Source organism: Temnothorax americanus, unplaced genomic scaffold (assembly GCF_048541705.1).
Source record: "Temnothorax americanus isolate GAGA-0224 unplaced genomic scaffold, ASM4854170v1 Scaffold11, whole genome shotgun sequence".
Classification (NCBI taxonomy): domain Eukaryota; kingdom Metazoa; phylum Arthropoda; class Insecta; order Hymenoptera; family Formicidae; genus Temnothorax; species Temnothorax americanus.
The window spans coordinates 2788191-2808066 of record NW_027509242.1 but is presented as its reverse complement, the minus strand read 5'-3'; the positions used below and the strand labels follow the sequence as shown (position 1 = coordinate 2808066).

Genomic DNA, 19876 nt, shown 5'->3' with positions numbered 1-19876 from the left:
CTTAGACCCTTGTACAGTCAATAACGACGCGGAACTGGTGATTTGATAATGTGATGTTTTATTAACAAAGTCTCTAATAATAAAAAAAATATAAATACCTATATGGACACATTTTATATAGCTTAAAGAAAAAAAATACTTATCGTAGTGTGTATTAGTAATATTGATTCACCTCGTTTTTCTTAAATCATCTACTTTGACAATCAGATAATAAATAATGATATTACAAATGGAGTTTATATAATTATAATTTAAAAAAGATGCATATTTCTAGAGTAGCATAAGAACTCCCCGCACATATTTGTAGCGGTCGGACAATACTGGATTCTTCAAAATTCGGGCCTCCGCATTTCCCCTCTCTTCTCAAAGATCACTTATTGTCGATATGCCGCTCGTGGAAGCACGCGGATGCGTTCAAAAGCTCTCGATCTCGTCCACTTGGATCGGGACCTCCCGATCGGTTTGAATGATGACCCAGCTGCCGTTAGCGTTCAAATTGTGGATGTTGATGCCTTTCGACGAAAAAACGTTCACAATGCTGGCGAGATCCTGCACTCGGTTCGCGCGATATAAGCAAATGTAGTCCCTGAGCACGATGCCGTTGGCAAAGACGGCGTCGTCTAAAGCGAGCAACAGCGACTGATTGTCACGCACAGTTCCTGTAATATACACAATTATATCAGTAATGTGTGTGTACGTGTGTGTAATTTTCAATTGTAGATGTATCATAACGTGTTTCATTCTATTGATAATTTTTTAACAGATACTATAAGTGTAATATATACACAAATAAATACGATTAATTAAAAAATTTTTTATCTACAGAAACTTGGAAAAATTCTGTTTTGTCTGAAATTCTAGATAGCTCTTTAAGAATTCTAATTACTTTTAACATTTTAAGTGATAATAGGAAAAATAAAACAATTCTAGCAATAGAATTCTTGTAAATAAATCGAATTTCATTTTCTTCGTGATACTAAATTACGATATATTACCTTTAATGATATGTTCTCCAACTTTTACAACGACTGCTTTATTGTCATCCTCGATGTGGCCCTCTTGCAACTCTACGCCGATGTCTTGCGCCAGAGTGGGTGCGTTAACTAGATTCAAGCCGTTCTTCGTCTGGCCGGTTAATACGCCGACCAGAACGGCTGTATGAATGAACTGTTTGTCCTGCATGCCGTTCCCCACGGTGTGGCTGTGAATGACTGTGTTCAGCTTGCCTTTGAGGAAGCGACCGGCCAATTGACCCAATTTCTTCGACAATACTATCCAAGGTTCGTTCTCGATCGTCATAGCCGCAGATAAGACCGGGGCGTTTACGATACCGGTGACGGCGTACTCCGTCGACTTGCCGGATAGAGCCAAGAATTGCTGGGCGATTTCTACCGCTACTCGTTGCTGGGCCTCCGCCGTGCTGGCACCTGCGATCGAATAAATTTGTTATCTCCATTGTTTCCATAATTGAGTCGTTCAAAGTTAAAAAGATATGGGAGAGAGTACGCGCTGAGCTTTTTTTCTATAATATTTAAACGAGTTAATGAAATATAAAAGGAATATCAAATATTTATGTCGAAATGATAGTTTCAAATAAATTGTTTTAATTTAATGATATTTGTGACATATAAATTTTGAATAAAGCGTTGTACACACCGAGATGAGGCGTCGGAACGACTCTTGGATGTTTAATGAGCTCTAAAGTGATCGCATTCTTCGGCGGCTCCTCCACGAAGACGTCCAAAGCTGCTCCGCCACAATGGCCGGATTTCAGTGAATTCAAGAGAGCCTCCTCATCAACAATGCCGCCACGTGCGACATTAACGATGTACACTCCTTTCTTGCATTTTGCCAGGGTCGTTGCGTTGATCAAATCTGCAAACAATGCACGATTGAGCATACATTTTTTATGATACGACAAAATTTTACTCTATCCAATTATTCTCAACATGCATAATTTTTTTTAAATAAAAAATTATTAAGATTCTTTATAATTACTCCGATAGGGAGTATCCAATTAAGTTTTATAGAATTTAATTAATAACATCTTTATGGCTGCATATAGATGTATATAGATAGTATAGATTGACGTAAAAGATTTATCGTTCTTTTTCAATTAAGTTTCCTTCGAAATAAAGTTTCTCAGTTTTTTTAAGAAATTGAAGAACTTCTTTTCACACACACACAGATGGAAAAAGTGTGTCAAAGCCATTGCTTCTACTCTGCTTAAAAATTCGAAACTCTGTGTTTTTCTTTCTCGCTTTGACCTTTCAGCATCAAATTTATTCAAACGATTCGTACTTCTGGTTTGAGGTATGAGCGGCGTGTGAACGGTGATGTAGTCGGCGATAGGCCATATCTGCTCCAGATTGAGCTTTCTGATGCCGAGCTCGGCGGCGGTCTCGTCCTTCAAGATCGGATCGAAGGCGATGATATTCATGCCGAAGCTCTGCATTCTGTAGGCTACCTCGCGGCCTATGCGACCCATTCCGAGGATCGCGAGGGTCTTGCCGGACAGCTCGTATCCGGAGTACAGTTTCCGGTCCCATCGGCCCTCCTTCAGCGATTGTGCGGCTTGCGCGACGTTGCGCGCGAGGGAGGAGATCAGGGCGCATGTTAGCTCGCAAGCGCTGATACTATTGCCTCCCGGGGTACTGCAATTATAAAAAAAAAAAAAAAACGATGAAATTACGTGCCAGATATTGTAATTGTTATTTGTAGGTTCGACCACGAAATAATTGTGATATTTTTTACTTTAGTCGCTTTTTGTGTTACTTGAGTTTGATCTCGATTATGGAGATATCTCCAGTAGCAGAGTGACGTCAAATGACGTCTAATTTACGTCTAGAGACATCTTTGGACGTCAATTAGACGTCACCTTGCTACCTAGGATAATTCAAGATTCAATTAATTAAATAAATCGTGCAGAGATGCTAATTAAATAACTAGTTTGGCGAAAAAAAAATTTCTTTTACTATTTGACGGGATTCCAGCAAACCTTGTAAAATAAATTATTAAAGAACCATTATGAGTCTTTCAGGCAAAAAAGAGCTTTGATTGAGAGGCGCTTTTTAACTACGCTTTTCTCAAATTGATTTTTACCATTTTTTCGAATAAAACGTCAAATGGAAGTTTCTCATTTAGAATTGATACACTTGAGAAGACCTGTTATGCCAAATTTTCGTGGTAAGAAATATACTCTATTTCTCAACTTCTTTATCTGTATTACGAAAAAGATAGAAGTTTGGGATTGTATATACGTACTTTAATACGATTACTCCTTTACGTGTGGCAGCTTGAAGATCTATGTTGTCGACGCCGGTACCAGCTCGTCCGACCACACGGAGATTTGGGCAAGCGGCGAAAACGTCCGCCGTCACTTTGGTTTCAGATCGGACAATAAGGGCATCGTGATTCTGTAGAGAGAAAATATATATATATATTTTTTTTTTCATTTTTTATCTCCAAGAATAATTTAAAGATATAATGTGAATTAATAAAATTTTATTTAGTAAATGGTAATTTAGCTTAATGAATCTGTACTTGAACAGAAAGAAGTGATAAAAAAATTATCGGTATTACTGAGGCGTGCATATCTCTGTTACGTAATATTATTTTAAACACAGAAATTAAGTCTCGTAATTTATTTAGAATATGATAATAGAATGTAATCCGAATTAAAATTTCCAGCCACGTTTAAAGATATTATAAAACGTAACCAGCCCCTACGTTGCAATAAAAAATTGTTTTACATATTTTTTTAACAGAAAGTGTTTATATAAATTATTTATTATTTATATCATAAAAGTAAAATTTTTTAGATCTTGTCATTTTGTTTAAAATTTTTCTGGGTTAAAAAAATAGTTTCTGAATTTATATTGTTTTATTTGTACCGAGAACGCGAAATAAGTAAAAAGAAATGTATGAGCTATATCTGTAGTGGCTCTATGATTAGGAAATGTGATTCAGCTGATTGCTTATTTGTGACCACAGTTTGTGAACTTGTGCAAACTGGTTACTGAACTTGCGCAAAGTGGAGAGAAATATATTCCATGTCTAATCTCAGTTCAGGCCTCAGTATAATTATCCGCGTAAAAATATAGAGATAAGAATAACCGTGCGTGCGGTCGCATGGGCGTCTGTCGAAGTTATTTTCTTCGAATCGATGCATATTTCTCTAATCGAACGAACTCGCAGACTACGTGAGCTGCAATGCACGAAAACAAAGTATGGAAACGACATTATGTAATATATACGTAAAACATGTTTTTAAAAGATATACTTCATGCACCGATTAATAATAACTTGCGACACGAAAGACACCTCTTATATATTAGTTTAGAAGTGTCAGACGAAGGAATAATTCTCTTTTGCGAGAAAAAAATTCGAACGTAAACATAAAAGAAATAAAAATAACAAAAAGACTTTTAGCAATCGTAACATTCTCCAATTTTGATAATTAAAAATTCATAGCTTTGTAAAATAAACCTCTATACTAGTTTTCCTCAATTGACTCGTTTTTCGTATAGAAATTTTATTTTCTCTCTTTCTGTTATAAATAGAGAATTTTAGAAAAAATCTTCTCTTTCTTTTCCTTGAATCTCTAATATTTGCTCTTTACTCCGAATTTTTTTCTCATCTACGTTTTGTGTACCTAGGAGAGACTCTGCGAAATCTTCAATTTCTCCGAATTTCTTTCGAATTATCTACGCGCGGCTGTGCGCCACAGGAGTTCTTAGCTGCTCTACAATTTCTTTTTATCTTTTATACCTCAGCTTACGTTACAACGAATGGCCCGCGACACAGATGCGACGCGCGGGATGCTTTTTATTGGATTTTCTGTAAAACGGGAGGACGTGGTCCAGGCCCCCAGACGGAAGGTAAAGAGAAGAAATTGAGAGCGGGAACCCAACAGACTCTATTGATAAATGCGAATGGCGAGCGGGATAGAGCAAATCTCCTTGTACGGGCGCCCATGTGTGCATATGCGCACATGCGGAGCAAAACCGGTGGTACAACGACCCGTCGCAGCTAACCGGTATTCGCGCCGGCCGAGTCAACTGGATATAACCGGATCGCCGACTCGAACGCGAGCAATTAAGAGGCGAAAGAATAAACAGGGATAGAGAGAAACTGACAGGAGGGACAGAGACAGAGAGAGAGGGAGAGGAAAAGAGAGCAAGACGCGTCCCACATGCTACTTGCATACACATTACGCATTACGCCCGTATAAAATGATTGCATTAGGTCGAGAATGTCCTGTCTTTAAGATAGATTGGTGTTTGTCAGACGCGGAGCAAAATTTATCCGATCGAGGAGAATGGAAGTATTTTCTACAGAATTATTTTTAGTTTGGACGGATGTATCTGAAATTCAGATTTCGACGATTACAGAAAAATATATAAATGTACATACATAATTAGAAAATTAGAAAATTACTACATAATGTGAAGTGCGAGGACGAGTTGTTTTTCATAACGCCAAAAAAATATAATCTTTTCGTCTTAAATTAATTAAAAATTTTTAAATGTATTAAGTTACATTTTGAAAAGCTCAAACTGTGTTTATGTAAAGTTATAGCAATTTTTTTCAGTATAAAATAGATTTATTATGTTATTATGTTAATATTCGCAAATAATTATGGTTGGAGCTTCAGAGAATTAATCCTACTTCATTTTATAACATAGATAACTTTTTTGCTAATTGCAATAATAAATGTATAAAAAAATATACTACTGTTAGATTTATTTTCCTCTCGTTTAGTACTTATAAATAACTAGAATAGTACTAACCAACAGTCGCCCAGTCAACGAAATATTATAAATTAATTACGTATTTTTTATTTACGTATATGTTTAAAAGAAAGCGACAATTTTGTCAATTTTTTTAAATATATGTTTGGCACGGAATAGCAAGATGATGTCAATTTATATAAAACAGAACCCATCCTTACGTAAGTTCAATCGGCTTATCGAAATCCGGATTACGCCGGACATCGGCGTATACTATAAAGCGTATATTATAGAAAACAAATATTTGCAGATAAAATTTGATTGGCAGAATCGGTTTAGCGTGTGAACGAAAACGAAGCCTATTTATCCACGATGAAACGCAGTTTGACTGTACTCGCACAATTTTTTTACATTTTGCCGTAAAAATATATATTTTCGTGTCTGCCATCTAACAATGTAAAAGCATCTAAAAAATTTAATTGGCTCGTGTACAGACTTGCGTTTGAAGAATATATTTATGTAACACGTGCATGGAAAGTGCCCCATTGCGCACGCTACGCGTGCGTGATAGACCACTTTCCACGCACTTGCAACATAAAATAGGGTGTGCAGGTCGTGCGTAAAGATGAAAATTCCCGGGTGCGGAGTTGACGCACGAGCCGAACTTACAGCACTTGTTGCATGCACAAATAACTATTCTACATATCTTTCCCGCGCGCATAACTTCTCGACGGGAGATTCATTATCATAAGTGTGTTTATCTTCCGCACACAAATTCCAACGCAATCTAATATAATCGATGACTCGATGAATCTCCTCATCTGATAACTGATATTTTTCACTCGATCGCTTTATCGATAAAAATCGTAATTTCAATTGCCAATAACTACTCTTGAGAGAAGATAAATCGCGCGATTTTTTGACGATTAAATCGTCATTGTCTATAATTTTATCCACGAATGTGGGTACACTTTACTAATCATATTATAGATAATAGTACATTATAGATATGCTATTTCGAAACGAATAAATCTTGAAAGCTTCATAATACAGATATTACTCGATAATAAATGGATACAAATGTAGCAACAAATTCTCCTTACATTGTGGATATTTTTTCGATTATGTTACGATTAAATAATCGTTAAAATAAAAACAATGATTGAGTCCACGGAATCCACGGAAGCAATGACTGCAGCTAGTAATTTATAAATGTGTGCTGCCTTCAAAATAAATCATCAGACTTAAAATTAATTTTACGAGTTCAGAAGTGTAAAAGAAAGTTATAAAAAGACCGATATCTTCAATTGGAAACAATCAATGATATCTCGCGATTAAAATTTAGAATAGTCTTTAAGAATTTAACGTCAGAACGTTGTGGAATATTAGAGAACGGGGAAAGGATTGAAATAACTTGTTAAATGAATCAAATGAATTCCTTTCGAAGTTATAGAGTTTACGTTAATTACGTTCTCTGTCCATAAAGATCGCCCCGTTTTTATAACCATTCTTCGATATCGGATATTGAGCGGAATATATATAACTTTGTGTAAGATGAATCCTCATCAGACGGTTCGCTTCGGTTTAATAAATCTCAGGAAATTGCTCGCTATTCCATGCAGTTTTGCGGCATTAAATTCACCCACCTGCAGCTCGTTGATTAGCTCATCCTTCGGTAGCCTGTATTTCGTGGTTACCGGAATACCGTGCTCGGCGAGCAGCGCCCCGCAAGACTCGTCCACGGGATCGCTTATGAGAACGCTTCTGAAGTTGACCGACATGTTATCCTTGAACAAACAGAGCGCCCTTGAACACCTTATTTATTCTGTCTTATTGAATAGAGAAGAACCGCTGAGATCGCGGCGCGTTCCGACCCAGCGACGTGATCTCGATCGAACATTTCCGCGTGGCATAAATCGATTAAATTGCTACTTTTAAATACTGATTGCTAATAATTGCTACGTTTTCTAGAGATTTTATGTGCAAGCATCGTTTTTCTAATTCGTTTACAAAAGAGGTTTACGATCGGTTGACTGATGATCGAAACGTCCGTAATTGATAGCAAATACGCACTTGTAACGGTTGACAAGCATCGCGAATATATTCTTTGATTTTTGTTAGATATATAAATCGATATCGATGACAGACAATTATCGATTGTTGGTTCAAATATAACGTAAGCATAATGATTGTTGATAGATGATTGCTGACAGTCAAAGCTATATCTCAATAATTAATTATTAGAAGAATATTTTTAAATAATTGTAATTGATTATCTATAAAATAAAATAGAAAATTTTGAGGATTAAAATAAAAAAACGTGCTTCCTGTTCTAAATGTATTGTCACACGCCTATTCTGCTCTTTTAGGAATTGATATTCATTATCGGCAGTTTTCATCATTCTCTTGGCTGTTCGAGCTTTTTTAGTGCTTTCCAAGTTTTTTTTTTTAGAAACGTAGTTTCTAGAAGTTTCTAGAAATGTAGTTTTGGGCCCCATCTGGCCCCCAGCCTTTCAACGGCCGTCCGATAACCGTAGAATAAACTAAATGTTTATATCGACCTGAGCGTTTGCTCGGAATTCCGAGCTAGCGTTCGTCGTCTAAAACGTTCAAAAATTTCAACGTGTGTTGTAAAATTTTAAGAAAAAATTTCCGTATGTAACAATTTATATAAAAATAAATGTTAATTTGCACTGAACTAAATGTTAACAATCTAGATTTTAATCAATAAGACTAGATGTTCTGTCAGTTTTTAATATAGTCATAATAAAAGGGTGACATTTTCTGCATTTTCAAGAAAGAATCCAGAGAAATTGGCAAAAAAATAAATAAAATAAATATCATTATCTTTACAAAAATTCAAAGTTATTTAAATATGTTAAGAATATAGTTATGTTATATATGTATGTATAACATTTAATAAATTAGTGATAAAAAGTCAAATAAAAATTCTATTAAAATCTCTCTCGAATAAAAAACAACGAATAATATTTATTATTTATTCATCATTTAAAAACTGATGAGATTCGAGAAGTCTTTTGTTTTCAGTAATTTAAAGTAAATAATCATTAATATCCCGATATATAGTTTCACAAGAAACAATTCTAACAATTAATTTATATCAATTATAGAACACTTAGTATTTTCCACTTTAGAAATAATATTTATATACCTTGGTTTGTAAATAAAAATAATATTCATATATTCTGACTAGATACAGATGTGATGGGAAAACAGCACCATGTACGGACATTGTGTAATTAATCGCTATATGTGTTCTTGTATAAGATCAAGTTTAATAAAGTATTATTCGAAGAAATAACTCGCCGATTTTTTTATTCAGTCAGGAATTATTAGAGAGAAACAGGACGTCGCTAGTTGCTAGTCAGTGAAAGTTACATAAGCGAAATAGGTAGATGCACACTTGTTTCCAGCTTAGCAACACCGGATATTCTCTTTCGCCAGTCAACGTATTTTAATCTAATCTTTCATGTTAAATATCAATCTAAATGGATATATAAACTACAAGGTATAACGTTATTGGAGCGACGCTTGTCAAACGTTACAAAGTCATTGGTGTTTGCAAAATGTTATGAAGTCCTGCTTTTCAGAGCTTTTTCCTTATACAATTTTATATAATCATAAGGTAAAGATCGCGCTTGACGACAATTACCGCAAAGTGCAAATTCGAAAAGCATTAAGGTTCTAAAAGTGTTAAAGTCTTCGAAAATTTTTCCCTAAAATTGTACCGCTGTTACGTTACACGTTACTTCGCGGAAATATGGTCACCGGCAAGATCTCCCGGATACTTCGCGAATTTTTATTACGTTACATTTTTACGTAACGCCGGCGACGACGGAAAGGTCAGCAACAAGTGTCAGATTTTTCCGGAACGGCTTCCCGTGCGCGGCGTGATCGACGAGCCGAATTTAAATATGTGCGGGGACCTACCTCTTCGGTGTCTTTCCTCGTGCTCGTGAAAAAATTCGCAATACGCTGCCAGCGGCTTTCGGAGATGAACGTGGACAAAATGAGAACTTCGAGGTTCCGCAGCTGATGTCGCGCGTACGATGGTCCAACCGTAAACTGACTCGTTGTACTGTCATTTATCTTCTTATAGCAGAATCCCCACTCACACGGACGATCATGCCACGAGTAAATTGTTGAGGGCTCCCTCTTCCCGGCTGCTCCGCTCGCTGGCGAGAACCGCTCGAGTGTGTAACGCATGCATTCGGTGTCACGAATGCCCTCACCTTGCTTAGATAGGCATTTTCAGAACGCGTTCAGATATAATTATGTCTATTCGCGATTTAATCTGTTGACCCCGCATTTTAGCCGGAAACATTCCGTCAATAACGTTCAGTTTAGACAATTTCGACACTTTGATATCGTGCGTCTTCACAATATCATTCTTATCGACTATTTTCGCAGATACTCAGAAATAGAACGGAAACTGAAATGGAATTGAGATAGAGATTGAAATTGAAAAGTGAAATGAACTGAAACAAATAAAAACGAAATAAATGGAAATTTAAATGAAAAACCACCATTTCGCGAAAAATCAATATATCGAAAAAATCCTACGTACGTCTCTTGCTGTTACTCCATATAGAATCGAAAAAACTTTGGTTTTTTGTTCCAGGTCAAAAATTGCGGGAGTTAGGTTTCCGGCCGTGGAAAAAAAGGCACCGACGGAGAAATGCTGCGCAGCCGCCCATTTTGTCATGAACGAAGTTGAAAAAAATCTTTTTTGTACTTCATTACTAGAATTATAAATCTCATTTTACAGAATTTCGATTGATCTCTTTATTGCGCAAAAAAAAATTCCCGAAATATGCCTATTTTTTTCGTGCTTTCCAGTGGGATACCTATCCCCAATACAACGGTTTCAGTAAATACATTGAGAACAATTCTTTGTATATACTCGATCTTTTTTATCAAAAGCTTTATCGGTCATTGATACTATACTTGACCTGTTAATACCCGAAATTTCAATCGCAATTTCGAATTATCTTTTAAAGGAAGAATCGTGATGTTAAAGAGTAGAAATTATCATATTTTCTCCATAAATTACATAAAGATAATAATTATAAGATGTAATTTTACTATCTATAATCGTATAATATAATTTATCTTCAAACTAAGCAATTTAATAATCTGTGTGCACGACGATTCATTTCCAAATCCGTAATTTTAAAGATTAAAAATTCCTCTTCACTCGCGTTCGTTCAATTTCAGAGAAATATTTAATTTTAAAGCTCTAAACAAACGCAAATTTGTTCGATATGTATTCTTTCTCTTTAAGATAAAACTCGAAATTATTTAGATACCAAAATTTATTAAAATTTCTTCACTCATTCTCATTTATTCCTTAGAAATATTGAGCTGTACACAAATAACATGGCATTATTCCATTCTTTCCATCAAAATCTTTTTCTTCATCGATATTTGCAATATCAATCACATGCGAGAATGAAGAAGGAATATTTCTATAAATTGAATTCTGTTATAAGTAACAAAGCAGTGATTCTTGTTGCAAATTTATGTCAAGTCTGTATTCGCCGAATGGTTGAGATACTTTTTATTTCATAAATAAATGCTACTGATTTAGTCTTACACGTATGAAAGATAATAAGTATGATAATTTTTAAGATATTAATATCATGCCCGGAGTGCATGACGCGAGAGTGATGCAACTGCTGCTGCTGCTGGGGGTTCCCTCGGAGGGGGGGGGGGGTTCAGCAATAAATAATCGTATTACAGCATGATATCTCCATTTTTTTTCATCGAATATCCGCATATCGCATTTAAACTTTTAATTCAAATTTAATTCTTGTTATTATCTTGAAAAAAAAAAAATTAGATTATATCTAAAAAAATTTTTAAATCTTACTTGGTGCCTGTATTACACATCCAGCGTTTATATAAAACTTCGGCGTTTCATTGAAAGTTGTAAATAAAGACATAATGCGGAGAGAAACGAGCGTGTAATTGATTAACGAAAAGAAAAAAAAGAAAGAAATAAACAGTTTTCGCGATAGCTGCTCGTTATATTTCGGTGTTGTCGACCCGTGTCGTCGAATCGCGGAATAAGCCCGACGATATGTGCCGTCGTTGTCAAAATCCGGCAAGATTTATTTGTCGGATGAATTTGCAAATGATAGCATCAGTATAAAAGGGCGGATATTATCGCGTCGTGCGTTCGTTAAAGAGTGCGTGTAGCGCAAAATATATTTTCCATCGTTGTGCAATTCGACGAGGTCATGCCCGGGGTGCGCGAAGCGAGAGTGATGCAACTGCTGCTGCTGCTGCTGGGGGTCCGCGATTCAGCAATAAATAATCGTATTAGCATATCTCCACGACTCTTCGCTGGTGCAATCATCTAGCGTTCTCTGTCTCTCTTTCTCTATTTCTTTCTCCCTCTCTGCCGTCTCGTCGCCTTCACTCTCGCATCCGGCGCACTCTCTCGCAAACAACTCAATTCTTAATATTTCTCTCCGGCGACTGATATTGCTGCATCATGAAAGCACGGATCTTTGGCGCGTGTTTGGAACAAAGTATCAAATTTCAAATGCTTACCGACCACAATTAAAATAATATGAGGTAATAATTTGAGATGATAATTGGAACGCGAAAAATATTTTGTACGAGTTTAAACTTTAATTAAAAAATTTTTTTTTTTGAATTCTGTACTGTGAAAAAGCAACGTTCACGATGCTCTCAGCTATACTCCGCTTCCGGTTTAAATTATCTGTTTGTCAAATTAATAACGTAATGCACAGCTCATCGCGTGTATATTTCTCGCAATTAACGTTCAAATTGCGGTCGTATATAGTAATTTTACACGACAACATTCCGGTATTCGTATAATTTTTACTTCACATCTACCAGTATCTACACAAATGATATCCGTATATATGCAACTATTTTGTATAATCAATGCGATATCACTCTCCGTATACTTTGCTTCCTATAATAGTGCAGCGGATTTCACGGCTTTCGCAAATACATGTTTTGTTTAATAATCAATACAACGGGAGATATCATCAATTTGCGTCCGTATATATTGTTTTTGCGCAGCACGTGTGTTAACCCAAAATAACGCGTGTTGCTTTGTGCGTCACTGAACGCGGAGATATCGTCGGGCGTCATCGAGTGGCAAGAAATCATCTGACTCTCCGGTACCCCCAGCGGACCGCGTTATCTTATCAGCGTGGAAAATAACTCCGTTGTAACGACTCGCCTTTGCGACATGACAACAGGTCGCGTCGGTCGCGACTAGGAAACGTCACACACACTTTTCTACCCTGTTCGTCCAGAGATATTACCAGAGCAAAAATTGATTTCTCTAGAAAAAAAATATGGGTTGTTATCCAGCCGCGTACAATGGGGCCGAGGCGGTCGGGCCGTTTTAACCGGTTCGAGCGGCGATTAATCTGGCTCCGTATAACAATTGCTCTCGGCAAATCGCTTGCTTGTCTATATAGGATGCCTCCGGTTATTTTAGTTGCATTTCGTTTTCCGAGAAGTTCGCGATACCGGCATAATAAACGGCATCCTGCAGCCGGAAGACGCGCTCTCTGCGATATTAATGTGACGCAGCGATTCTCAATTTTCTTCGTAGTTTCTGCTCGCGAAAGATTCCCAAGCGTTCCACGCATGCAATTTTGCACGTGCAATTTTAAAAGAAAAAGAAAGAGAGAAAGAAATAATTGATCAAATAAAAAAAGTAACGAGACGCAGTATATTCTAACACAAAGTAAATGCGAGGCTCAAAAATATTGAATTTTCAAAAGTTTTCGATCACGGAGCAATATGGACTGTAGCGGTTCAGCTTTGGCGGTGTTTTATAAATGATTTATCTTTTCCCATGTTGGCACATCATGTTTACTTTATACGTGAAATTCGTGTTTTCTCAGACAAGCCTTGGAGCACCGCGAAGCGAACCTGTTCGAGAAACGCCAGGGCGTTATGCGAATGGTGATTAAATTGTTATTTTATTGACAGAACAAATTGTAGATATTAGATTTAGATATCATAAATCCGCACGATCTGTGTAGACTCGACAGCTTATTATGACCTTAGATTTAACTATTTTTACAGAGCAAATGAAAAGGAGCAAAGAAAATTGAAGAAAGCATAAATATGCTGTTATCTTTTCCATTTAAATTTTTTTATTTCACACTTTCTATCTGTTTTTTCACGAAAATTCATTCGCTTTGAATAAAATCTGGTATTTATTAATAAAAAGAAAGATTGGATGTAAGTATTCTCTCGAGAGAAGAAATGCATAAAAATTATAAATATTATATAAGAATAAGAAAGGAAATATATTTCCTTCTCCAAGAAATCTGCAGAAAAAGTAAATATCGAGCGGAAAGATATTAACAGGACATTTTATAAGGTTCAGTTCCCGGTCTGCTGAGGACATCACTCGGTCCGCACCGTCGATATCGAGAAATTTTTTGCGCTTCTTATGCCACGAGTCGATCGTATTTGCGGTATCAAGAGACACGGTAGTGTCTCGCGCCAAGTACACGCGGAGCGAGACCGACCGTGACTCTTTTACGCGACGTGACGGGTTGCGAGTACCCGAGATGTTGAGATCTCGATAACGAGTGAACGGATCAAGTTCTAAGTAGGCTTGATCGATAGCTTGGGGTCCAATTAGGGGGGGGTTTCTCTCATAATATTCCGCTACGTGCCTTACGAGCGGAGATATTGCGACGCAAAGTCCAAATGTGAAAATTTATTTTTAAGATACTCCTCCTCCTCCTCCTCCTCTTCCTCCTAACGCCACGATCTATCAGAGAAACGTCACTTTCACTTTTTCGACGCTGGCGGCGCAGGTATCGCCAGTTTCGATATCGCGCGCGTATTTCAAAATTAGGTCGATAAATTTATCGGTCAGGAGGAAGATTTCTATTTAAGTAAAAATTAGGTATATATATAATAAATATTGAGTCAACGGAAAAGTAGGTTCTCTATGCTTGGCAGAAAGTGCCGCTAGGGAATTTTTAAGTCGATTCTTATGAATCAAGCTTGAATTTGATGTCTATGTATCCCAGGTTGCCGATGACAAGGTCCAGATAGTGCGCTTTATAGTTTTCGGTGACCAGGTGTAATAATACGTTGAATTCGATGTCTACGTGTCCCAGGTTGCCGATGACAAGGTCCACATAGTGCGCTCCGTAGTTTTTGGTGTCTACGTGTATTAATATCTTGAATTCGATGTCCACGTGTCCCAAGTTGCCGATGACGGGATCCAGATAATGCGCTTCATAGTTTTCGGTGTCCAGGTGTAATCGTACGTTGAATGCGATGTCTAGGTGTCCCAGGTTGCCGATGACAAGGTCCACATAGTGCGCTCCGTAGTTTTTGGTGTCTACGTGTATTAATACCTTGAATTCAATGTTCACGTGTCCCAGGTTGCCGATGACAAGATCCAGATAGTGCGCTTCATAGTTTTCGGTGTCCAGGTGTAATCGTACGTTGAATTCGATGTCTAGGTGTCCCAGGTTGCCGATGACGAGGTCCACATAGTGCGCTCCGTAGTTTTCGGTGTCTACGTGTATTAATACCTTGAATTCGATGTCCACGTGTCCCAGGTTGCCGATGACGAGGTCCACACAGTGCGCTTCGTAGTTTTCGGTGTCCAGGTGTAATAATACGTTGAATTCGATGTCCACGTGTCCCAGGTTGCCGATGACGAGGTCCACACAGTGCGCTTCATAGTTTTCGGTGTCCAGGTGTAATAATACGTTGAATTCGATGTCCACGTGTCCCAGGTTGCCGATGACGAGGTCCACACAGTGCGCTTCGTAGTTTTCGGTGTCCAGGTGTAATAATATGTTGAATGCGATGTCTACGTGTCCCAGGTTGCCGATGACGAGGTCCACATAGTGCGCTCCGTAGTTTTTGGTGTCTACGTGTATTAATATCTTGAATTCGATGTCCACGTGTCCCAGGTTGCCGATGACGGGATCCAGATAATGCGCTTCATAGTTTTTGATGTCCAAGTGTAATCGTACGTTGAATGCGATGTCTAGGTGTCCCAGGTTGCCGATGACAAGGTCCACATAGTGCGCTCCGTAGTTTTTGGTGTCTACGTGTATTAATACCTTGAATTCAATGTTCACGTGTCCCAGGTTGCCGATGACAAGATCCAGATAGTGCGCTTCATAGTTTTCGGTGTCCAGGTGTAATCGTACGTTGAATTCGATGTCTAGGTGTCCCAGGTTGCCGATGACGAGGTCCACATAGTGCGCTCCGTAGTTTTCGGTGTCTACGTGTATTAATACCTTGAATTCGATGTCCACGTGTCTCAGGTTGCCGATGACGAGGTCCACACAGTGCGCTTCGTAGTTTTCGGTGTCCAGGTGTAATAATACGTTGAATGCGATGTCTACGTGTCCCAGGTTGCCGATGACGAGGTCCACACAGTGCGCTCCGTAGTTTTTGGTGTCTACGTGTATTAATATCTTGAATTCGATGTCCACGTGTCCCAGGTTGCCGATGACGGGATCCAGATAATGCGCTTCATAGTTTTTGGTGTCCAGGTGTAATCGTACGTTAAATGCGACGTCTAGGTGTCCCAGGTTGCCGATGACAAGGTCCACATAGTGCGCTCCGTAGTTTTTGGTGTCTACGTGTATTAATACCTTGAATTCAATGTTCACGTGTCCCAGGTTGCCGATGACAAGATCCAGATAGTGCGCTTCATAGTTTTCGGTGTCCAGGTGTAATCGTACGTTGAATTCGATGTCTAGGTATCCCAGGTTGCCGATGACAAGGTCCACATAGTGCGCTCCGTAGTTTTCGGTGTCCACGTGTCCCAGGTTGCCGATGACGAGATCCAGATAGTGCGCTTCATAGTTTTCGGTGTCCAGGTGTAATTGTACGTTGAATTCGATGTCTAGGTGTCCCAGGTTGCCGATGACAAGGTCCACATGTTGCGCTCCGTAGTTTTCGGTGTCTACGTGTATTAATACCTTGAAATTGATGTCTAGGTGTCCCAGGTTGCTGATGACGAGGTCCACATAATGCGCTTCATAGTTTTTGGTGTCTAGGTGTATTAATAACTTTAAATCTGAATGGGTGCGTTCAGCCGATACTCCGCTAGCCTAGCAATCGTGAGCAGTTGCTCGTTTTTGCTCGTTTCTTCTCTTTTTAATCCAGTAAGTCAAAAAAGAGGAAACGAGCGAAAACGAGCGACTGCTCACGATTGCTAGGCTAGCAAAGTATCGGCTGAACGCACCCAATGTAGGACACGTAGATATCGAATTCGAGGTATTAATACATGTAGACACCGAAAACTACGAAGCGCACTATGTGGACCTCGTCATCGGCAACTTGGAACACGTGGCCATCAAATTCAAGGTATTAATACACCTGGACACCGAAAACTATAGAGCGCGCTATGTGGACCTCGTCATCGGCAACCTGGGACACCTAAACATTGAATTCAAGCTTGATTCATAAAAATCGACTTAAAATTTCCCTAGCGGCAGAATTAAAATTATGTCATGACATAATAATAATCGCTGAATTAAAATTATGTCTAGACATAATAAAAATTGGACAAAAATTATGTTTAGACATAATAAAAATTGGATGAATTAAAATTATGTCTGACGTAAAAATAATTATCAAAAATATCGATACCTGAAGATATCGGTACATATACAGTTGCGAACAACATTCAGTAAGACACGCAAATAAAAATAAATAAAGAATTTTACAGTTAACGACTTATTAACATTAATCATGCTTTATTGCGATTATGTTTTATGTTGAAATTGAAAAATATATACAAGGTGTACAACTAAAAGGGTTACAGATTATTATTTTTTAAAAACTGAGCAAAATATTAAATTGTTGTTTTCTTTAGAAATAATAGTCCGTAACACTTTTAGCTTCATACCTTGTATTATATACGGTTTATGAAATTATAAGATATATTGTTTATAAGATTAAGTTGCGTAACACTACAAAAAGGCGTGATATCCGTACAAAATTACCTTTTTAAAAAAAAGGTAAAATGAGCGCCAAGTACACGCATAATAGTGTATATGTATTATGTTGTTACCCTGTTATGTTGTTACCTCGAAAAAAACAAAGTGGTAGTATTATACCTCCAAATAGCTTTATCCTGTACATACTGTTTATACAATGCGTAATATACTACAAAAAGGCGTGATATCCGCACAAAATTACCTTTTTTAAAAAAAGGTAAAAAAAGGCGCCAAGTACACGTATAGTAGTGTATATGTTGTTACCTAAAAAAAAAAAAAGAAAGTGGTAGTATTATACCTCGAAAAAACCTAAGTAACAAGTGGTAGATCTTTATATCTCGAAAATCTCGAAAAAATCTAAGCAGTAGTATCTTTATTTCCGAAAAATTATAACCCAAGTGATACACGTCACAAAATTATGTTACCTTATCAAAAAGAAGAGTCGCGTTTCAAGTGATCTATTACAATTACAAAAAAGAAATGATATCTCTTTAAGTTAGAGCGCCAATTACAGAGAGAACATGTATATTGCCTCAAAAAATAATTGTTGCACTACATTGAAAAATCTTTACATTGTGTCAATTAGAAAAGAATGTATAATAACAATTTTATAAGATTAAAAAATTTTATTTAAATTTAACAAATTAATACAAGATAATTAAATACTAATTTATTTACATGTGTATTTTTTAATGGCCACAAAGAATTACAGAAGTAACAGTACAAAATAAAAATATTTTATTAAAATACATAAATTTTTCTTGTAAAAAAACTTGGCGCTGCTAGACCTCGAAATTTTAAATAAATAAAAACAACAATAAATAAAAATAATTCAGAGAAGAATACAATGGGAGTAATATTAAATGATTATCAGCGTGGATGTGGGAGTGAGTGATATGGGTGTGCGTGACTACGCGGACGGCGGATAATGCGGCTTATAATTAAGTATAGAATAAGTTTATTTATTTATTTAAAATTTCGAGGTCTAGCAGCGCCAAGTTTTTTTACAAGAAAAATTTATGTATTTTAATAAAATATTTTTATTTTGTACTGTTACTTCTGTAATTCTTTGTGGCCATTAAAAAATACACATGTAAATAATTTTGTATTTAAATATCTTGTATTCCCTTGTTAAATTTAAATAAAATTTTTTAATCTTATAAAATTGTTATTATACATTCTTTTCTAATTGACACAATGTAAAGATTTTTCAATGTAGTGCAACAATTATTTTTTGAGGCAATATACATGTTCTCTCTGTAATTGGCGCTCTAATTTAAAGAGATATCATTTTATTTGTAATTGTAATAGATCACTTGAAACGCGACTCTTCTTTTTGATAAGGTAACATAATTTTGTGACGTGTATTACTTGGGTTATAATTTTTCGGAAATAAAGATACTACTACTTAGATTTTTTCGAGATTTTCGAGATATAAAGATCTACCACTTGTTACTTAGGTTTTTTCGAGGTATAATACTACCACTTTCTTTTTTTTTTTTTAGGTAACAACATATACACTACTATACGTGTACTTGGCGCCTTTTTTACCTTTTTTTAAAAAAGGTCCTATATAACCGCGGTCGTTCGCAATTCCCGGACGTTCCTCGGGGGAGATCCTCTCGTTCTGTTCACGGAAATCCTGATTCCTTCTTTCTCAACGATCATAGCACGAGACTGATACAGTTATTGAGCGTCTTAAAAGCGTCACGTGCGTTATAAAACCCGTCACGGCTCCAAGCTCCCCTTCGAGAATCTACCGCGGATGATTGATGTCCCGGCGTCTCATTTCGGAAAACTATATATGCATATATGTATTTACGTCATTAAACATGGAATCTATTTAACGCCGTGAAATATAGGATACCTTTTCCATGGAAGAGCGAGACACTTTGTTGCTTAATATCAATTATTTTAATATTGATAAAATAGTTTAACATTCGTGAGTATTAAAGTGAGCGGGTCACTGAGAAAGGCGAGTACCTTGCGAGATATTTATACTTTAATTCCGATACGCGACGATTGACGTGCAATACGAAAAGTTTCGTATGAAGGATTTACTTTTCGATAACCCTGCCTTATGCAATACTTGAATATTTTTCGAACGACGGAGAAGAATATCTCCCTCCT

The 19876-nt window shown here is 37.0% G+C and overlaps 1 protein-coding gene across 1 annotated transcript; it reads right to left on the bottom strand.

Annotated features, from left to right (window-relative positions):
• Positions 1 to 38: 38 nt before the first annotated feature.
• Positions 39 to 9842, bottom strand: LOC143908610 (hydroxypyruvate reductase). Its single transcript, XM_077426341.1, has 7 exons — positions 9684 to 9842; positions 7379 to 7519; positions 3265 to 3416; positions 2302 to 2654; positions 1657 to 1875; positions 996 to 1427; positions 39 to 659 (listed from the first exon to the last, which is right to left on the bottom strand). The coding sequence occupies exons 2-7, from the start codon at positions 7511 to 7513 to the stop codon at positions 415 to 417; spliced, it is 1536 nt and encodes a 511-aa protein (XP_077282467.1). The 5' UTR covers positions 7514 to 7519; positions 9684 to 9842; the 3' UTR covers positions 39 to 414.
• Between the last annotated feature and the right edge of the window lie 10034 nt (positions 9843 to 19876).